The 7568-nt window shown below is 48.1% G+C and overlaps 1 protein-coding gene across 1 annotated transcript in view; it reads left to right on the forward strand.

Annotated features, from left to right (window-relative positions):
• Positions 1–6120: 6120 nt before the first annotated feature.
• LOC104625425 (receptor-type tyrosine-protein phosphatase alpha-like) overlaps positions 6121–7568 on the forward strand; it is a gene marked incomplete at its 3' end in the record, with an annotated part of 28660 nt that continues 27212 nt past the window's right edge. Inside the window, exon 1 of the mRNA XM_010293045.1 lies at positions 6121–6132. Within this exon, the coding sequence (XP_010291347.1) occupies positions 6121–6132 (12 nt within the window). The remainder of the gene's footprint in view (positions 6133–7568) is intronic.

Consider the following 7568-nt stretch of genomic DNA (forward strand, 5'->3'; position numbering starts at 1 on the left):
ATAGGTTTATAGCAACAATATTAGGCCCGCGATAGGTTTATTGCGATATATAATATATAATAGTTTTATGATATTAGGCTTCTAATAGATTTGTAGCTATATATACATAAAATATATATATATAAAAAATAGTAGCAATGATAGAAGATGCACAGCTCGTTGGTGTGGCTCTAAAACCTGTGCCTACAGCATCGCTTCATCTTGAACGAGGACACCCCTCCTGGGCATGGAAGATGGAAAGGAAAATAGATGGAAAAAAAGATGGATGGAAAAAAGTAGATGGAAAATAGATGGGAAAAAAAAAGATGGAATGTGGAAATAGAGCCGCTGGAGGCAAACAGAGTTTGGTCCTTTTTCAGGAGTGTTGGGCTGATGAGAAGAAATGTTTGGGAGACTGACCTGCTCAAAATGCCGACAGCATGAATGATAACAGGGATCTGCCCCCAAACTCTGCTGGCCCCGTAATCCTTTCCTCGCTGAGGATATTTCGGCTGCTTTCTGGGAGCAAGCTCCTTTCTGTTGGGATATTTAGGTTCCTGGTGAACTCCCCACTCACATCAGCATCTTGAAAAGCTCCACATCCCTCCTCTTCATCTCCCCAGCTGCTCTTAGCTGCAGTCCCTGGAATTGGCAATAATTTCCCTAATTGCTCACAAAAGCAAATGTTCTCTCTGTGGTCACATCAAACCGGCTTATACTCTACTATATACATGAGCACACAGCATTAAAGGACTAATTCCTGTAAATAAGCCTATTAGAAAGTTAGAAATAATGCCACCAACTAAACTGTCAATGGCAGCTGAATCCCACTGGTTTTATTAATTTGCTATTTGTAACGTGGCAATCCCTGTCTGCTCAGGACTGGGATGGCCTGTGCTTGGCCAGTTGCTTTTCTGTTGTGGTCAGTGGATGTCTTCGTGTACGAGACCAGCCCTTTGCCTTGTTTCCAGCTAACAAATCATATTTTTAGCAATTAACACCACACGTCAGAAATTCCCGATCAGGTGTAATTAGGCTGTGGGAGGGTAATTGCTAGGTGCTCCGACCAGCGGTTGGGGTAGCGTTGCCTTCTGGAAAGCCCCTCAGTGCTTTTTGGGATGTCCTTTGCTGGCGGGTGCCACCGGCTCTTGCTGTGGATGTGAAGTCCCTGTTGCCTGTGCTACAGGGAAGGCAAAGCCCTGCAGCATTCAGAGGCTTTTTATAATTTTTTTTTTTGTTCTCTAGTTATTTCTACTAATTGAAGAAGTAGTGACTGGGATACTTTCTATAAATTGGGATGGCCAATGAGTGGTTGTTTCTTTTTTTATTTTCCGGTGGGTCACATATGATCCACCATTGCTCCAGCTTTTAATACCTCCAATAGCTGCGTCAGAGCTCGCAGTGTTGTATCTGGAGACAAATTGCACCTGCAACCTGGATGGGAGCTTCAGCATTTTTGCATTGCTTTAAAAATAAGCCGCAGCTTGTTTTCATGACGGCCTTTGGCTGGGTAAAAAGATGGGTAGATAAAGATAAAAAAATGTAAAAGATAAAAACAGCATCCTTGCTGTCAGCCAGGTGGTAGCTGAAGTCTCTAGGTCACACCAAAGAGTTTCCCACTTTGGACATTTACATTTTACTTGCCTAAAGCTCCCTTGCTGCTTGCAGGGGAGAGCTCTTTTCTCTCCCTTTCTTGGACCAAGAAGCTTGAGTTTTAACTGGAGTCTTTTTGAGTTTTAGCTCAAGTTTCTGAAATCCCGTATGCTGACACGGAGAGGTGTGAAGTCGCAGCCCAGAAGCTCTGCTGCGTGTTTGGGTCAGGGCATCACAGCCCGACGGTCTTGGACTGGAAGATGCTGGCACCACTCGACTCCTGCCCTTCCCCAGGACAAACCCGACCTCAGGGCACGGCTTTCACCAGAAATTCGGTTTTTAGCCTCTGCATCCCCTCCGGAGGTGGTGGCTCCTGGTGCTCATGGGTGTAGCGGGCTGAAGTGATGCATAGCCCTGGATGATGGCGAAATGCAGAGTCTGCCATTGATGTAATGAATATTATTAGCTGTTAACACAGATTTGGTCCTTGGCCCTGCGTGTTTATCACTATTTCATCCTCCCAGTAGGTTCATCATCCAATGAGAATGGAAAAATTAAGGTGTTTTGATGAGCTGACTTTTTAAAGCAGCATCGCTCTGGGTTTGCGGCTCCAGAAATACCTGTCAGGCCATTTTCCTTTCGCCTGGAAATATGCTCTAGTATCTTATTTATAGGTTGTGTTGAAAAATGCTTGTGTCTGGCAGCAAAACTGCTCCCAGTCAGACTTTTCAGCTTGAAGCCTTCGGCAGAAGACGTGCCTCAAAATGCTCTGGCGCTTGGGTAGCAGAGTCAGAGAGGGAAACGCTTGCAACTCCGGTCCCCCTCGTTTGCAAACCTCATTTACAGGTAGAATTGTGATTTTGGTTTCTTTCTCTGGCAAACTGCAACAGAAACACAGCCCGTGCAAGATGCAAGGCATGCGCACCTGGCCCCACTCCGGCTATCGCCATTTGTACATCATCCTCGACCCTTTTTTTCCATTCCAATACATGCAAATATATGTAAAGAGTAAAGACTGCTCCACCGAGTCTTGCACATTTGTTTAAAGAGAAGGAAAACAAGCCAAATTTACAGGGAATTTGCAAGCTGAATTTTAAGACCCATATATAAAAAGACCCAAAAAGCGGCTGGCAGTGGTCGCCGATGCTGACTGAGGCGTTGCTGTCTGACATCTTTATTTTTCCCTGCGCTCACAATCATAATGTCATTAATATGGAGCTTTTTAAGAACTGGAGTGTATCCTAATTAGCAGCCTCTGATTTTTTTTCTAGTTTCATAATCAGTGATCTCGGCTACACCAGAAGTGTTACTGTGGCAACAGGGCTGAACCGAGCAGCGGTGCAGAATTACCGCAGGTAAATTGGTGATTTTACGGATCCACGGCACTTTCTTAGCCCAGGGGCTGCTCCGTGGGACGGGTTGGCCGCTCCCCGCACCCTACAGGTGTCCCGGGTGGATTTCAGGGTAAGCACAACCAGCGATTAAGCTGCATGACCAAACGCATGCGTTTTAATTGGGGCTTAGCCTCCGTAATGAGATTTTAAGGCTGTCAGGCGAATGAACCCCTCCGACACCTTTGTTTTAAGTAGGGTGCTCAGACCGCTCGCTGCCCGAATGCTCTGGCTCCTGGCTTGGTCTCAGCTTGGAGCTGATCCTGCAGAAGGGGATGAGCCCAAAAGCTGGGCTTTATTTTTTTCAATGTGTTCTTTTTATTTTTTTAAACCTTGTTTCTCCTCCCCACGTACCATTCGCTCACTCTCCGCAAGGCGTCTTGCTAGGTGGGGTGGCGTTAGGCTAAGTAATGGCCGTGCTTCATCCTGACACCTCAGTCAAAAGCGACCAGTCCTTTTCATAGCTGGTATGTGAACCGCACTCATGTTTTCTTCGTACATGTTACAAACAGTGCCTGAGACAAAGGGGACGCCCTAAAATGTAATATTTAAAGAAACATATAATTACATTATTTGACTTTTTTTTTTTAAAAAATCATTAATTCATTATTTTGAATATTGTTTTGAACCAGCTTGTCTTGTGCCTCTCAGGCAATTGCCTTCCGCTTCCCAGAGCTGCGTTGCGGCTGCCATGCCCATCCCACGAGGGATCGAACGTGATTTTTGGTCTCACTAGCCAGGGGTTTTTACAAGCTCTAGGGGTGTTGCTTCAGCAGATCTGTTTTAATTACCCCCAAAGGAGGTCTCACCTTCCTCTCCCCTTTGCAACATAAGCTCCTGCCACCCCACCGACTCTCACCAGACTTGCCTGCAGCAAAACCCTCCATCCCCAGCGCCTTCCTTCTGGTCGAGGCTCAGAGTCAGTCCTTCATCTTCCTCCCTGACCTGGCAGCTCCCTTGGGCTTAGCTCACTGCTCTCCTCCTTCTTAGAACTTCACCTTTTCTCGGCTTTTACCTGTCCCACCTTGGTGCTCCTTGATGCTGTGTCCTTTAGGAAACCCCCTCCAGCTGGTCGTTCTCCATTGCTACAGGTCCAAGAAGCTCTTCATCCCCTTCTGTCTCCCTCCACAAGTTATTCCCCAGCCCATCCTCTTTTATTCTACAAGAGCTGCAAGGCGACTGGCACATGCTCCTGTGATCAGATAGCAGCGGCGCCGACAAAAAAGAGTGTCTGAGGGCGAATTAAACCCATCCTAATTATAAGAGGTATTAGGAAAATTATTGTTAGGAAAATAATTGGACGTATTTGTAGCTCTTCCCCTCCGAGGCACTCGGGTGGCTTTCAGGCGGTAACTCTGCTCATTGTGCCAGCGGTGTGGCCAGGAGTGCCCGTCCATGCAGCTCAACAGGCAAGGACTGGAGATTGAGCAACTTGGTCTTAGACATGCCACCGGTCTGCCCCTGGCATAGCCGGGGAATGGAGCCTACATCTCCTGGCTTTTACTGCTGTATTTTTAGCATGGGACCATCAAGTCTTGATTTTTTTCCTAAAAGCAAGGCAATACAGAAAACTAAGAACTGGCATGATGCCGCTACGAGGACAGATATCCACAGTCAACATTTCTGCGTCTCTTTAGGAGCCTGAATTATTTCATGTCTGGATTATTTAAGCACCCACATTCACTGGTGTTTTTCTCTGGGTTTTTTTTGCTTAAAACCTCATCAGTTTAATTTTCCTATCTTCTAACTGAGATAATAACTCCTTAGTCTTGGGGCCTTCTAGGAGGCTTGCTTATCAGTCTTGAGATGCTCCAACCTCCTTTGGAGGAGTCCATCATGGGTTCAGGTCCTCTTAGCAGCTTCGTGGCTCTTCGTTAGTGGCTCCTAGGAGGTGAGGGTACACAGCAAAAGGCTGTCACAGTGTGCAGTAACTGGTGCTTGCCTACTAAGCACCGGCGTAGAGCTGGAGGAATAGTGGGACCTGGTGTACGTCCTGCACAGTGTAGGGGTCTAGTTCTCAGTGATGGATGTTATCTTACCCCAGTATGAGCTTAAAACTTGGCAGGTTTGCCTTCCAAAAAGTTTGCAGGACAGCAAGTTACAGAAGCACAGAATCACAGTGGTTGAGGTTGGAAAGGACCTCTGGAGGTCATCTGGTCCAACCTTCTGCTCCAGCAGGGCCAGCTACAGCTGATTGCCCAGGACCGTGTCCAGGCAGCTTTAGAATATCTCCAGGGATGGAGACTCCACAACCTCCCTGGGCAACCTGTGCCAGTGCTCGGTCACCCTCACAGTCAAAAAGTGTTTCCCAATGTTCCGAGGGACCCTCCTGGGGTTCAGTTTGTGCCCATTGCCTCTGGTTCTGTCACTGAGCACCACTGGAAAGAGCCTCCATCCTCTTTGCACCCTCCCGTCAGGTATTTATAGACATGTAGTGGTGGACTTGGCAGTGCTAGGTTTACAGTTGGACTCAATGGTCTTAAAGGTCATTTCCAACTGAAATGATTCTATGATTGACGAGACCCCCCTGAGCCTCCTCTTCTCCAGGCTGAACAGTCCCAGCTCTCTCAGCCTCTCCTCATAGCAGAGATGCTCCAGTCCCTTAATCATCTTCGTGGCCCTTCGTTGGATTCTCCCCAGTTAAGTCCATGTCTCTCTTGTACAGGGGGACCCAGCACTGGACACAGTGCTCCAGGCGTGGCCTCACCAGCACTGAGTAGAGGGGAAGGATCACCTTTGTCTATCTATTGTCAACCTGCTGGTAACACTTTGTCTGTCACAGCCCAGGACACCACTGGCCGCCTTTGCCACAAGGGCACGTTGCTGGCTTGTGGTCAACTTGGTGCCCACCAGGACCCCGAGGTCCTTCTCTGCCAAGCTGCTTTCCAGATGGGTGCTGGGGTTGTTCTTCCCCAGGGGTAGGACTTTGCCCTTTTCCTTGTTGAACTTCATGAGGTTCCTGTTGGCCCATTTCTCCAACTTGTTGAGATCCCTCTGGATGGCAGCATGAGCCCCTGGCATCTCAACCACTCCTCCCAGTTTGGTGTCATCAGCAAACTTGCTGAGAATGCACTCAGCCCCATCTTCCAGACCATTAATGAAGGTGTTGGGACATGGTTTACTGGGGATGGTGGTGTTGTATTGACGGTTGGACTTGATGATCTTAAAGGTCTTTTCCAACCTTAATGATTCCAAGATTTTATGGTTCTATGTTAAATAGGACTGAACCCAGTAAGTTATTCTTAACTGTGGTCTCAAACGTCTTTGCAAATATTTCTGAATGAATTAAACCTGCGTCATTCACTTAGGGAGTAAAAAAAACAATTTGGGAGCCTTTTTATGGTAGGTCATGCTGAAGCACAGGGTTTTGCAGGTTTTGGTGGCAGAGGTAGGAAGGGAACACAGGGAACCTCCCTCCAAGGTCTGGCTGGTGAACACCTGATCCTCTCTAGATCCACCCACGATGGTTTCACACACATTGCTGCTGCCAGTGCGTGCTTTGAGAGCCTGTGTGATCAGCATGGGATAGACTAACATCTCACTAAAGCTCACCTCAATGAGGAAAACTGATCCTGGTTCAGGCCATCAGTTTTTAACATCATCGTAACAGTGCCAGCTATTTCTGGATGCCCGGAAAGCCAGGTGGGAGTAGGGTCAGGTTCCCTCCATGCACGTATGATGATGTTGCTTTTTGAAAGAGGACTCTGTGTTCACCAGTTGGACCGAGGGCCACGAAAATGGTCAGAGGGCTGGAACGCCTCTGCTATGGAGAAAGGCCAAGAGAGCCGGGGGGGTTCAGCCTGGAGCAGAGAAGGCTCCGGGGAGCCCTTGCTGCAGCTGCCAGGGCTGAGAGGGGCTTAGAAGAAAGATGGGGACAGACTACAGGGCCTGTAGTGACAGAATGAGGGGCAATGGTTTTAGACTGCAAGAGGGTAGGGTTGACGTTGGATGTAAGGAAGAAATTTTTCCCAGTGAGGGTGGTGAACCCCTGGCCCAGATTGCCAGAGATGTGGTTGATGACCCATTCCTGGAAACATCCCAGGTCAGGTTGGACGGGGCTCTGAGCGACCTGCTCCAGTTGAAGATGTCCCTGCCGATTGCAGGGGGTTGGACTGCATGATCTTTGAAGGTCCTTTCCAACCCAAACCATGTCTGAGTAAATACTGAGGTGCAGGAAATCAGGTGCAGGTGATCTGTTGAAGGTTGGGCAGGTGGAGAAAGCAAAACCACAAGCCCTTACTGGAGGCTCGTCCTCCTCCTCGTGCGCCGTTCGTTACAGAGGCTGTCGCTCGTGTGGAAGCCGCCTGTTTATTTAAAAGCAAAAAAAAAAAAAAGAAAAAAAGAAAATTAAGTGGATTTTCAGAAAGGGTGAATGGTTGCTGTGATTCATCTTTTCTGTTGAAGAGTGGAAAAGCAGTGGGTGGGGTGGGGGAATAATGTTCAGTGACACATCAAAGGCCTCGTTTCAGCTTCGGAGACACATGCGGGGAATTAGTCACTGCGCCTCGGTGAAACAAAACCCTTTTCCCTCCCTAAACTCAACGGCTCCTCTCCGTGCGACGGCCCGCTGGCCGCAGCCCTTAGCCATAGCACCGCGGTTCGGGG

The sequence above is a fragment of the Phaethon lepturus genome, unplaced genomic scaffold (genome assembly GCF_000687285.1).
Source record: "Phaethon lepturus isolate BGI_N335 unplaced genomic scaffold, ASM68728v1 scaffold6848, whole genome shotgun sequence".
Classification (NCBI taxonomy): domain Eukaryota; kingdom Metazoa; phylum Chordata; class Aves; order Phaethontiformes; family Phaethontidae; genus Phaethon; species Phaethon lepturus.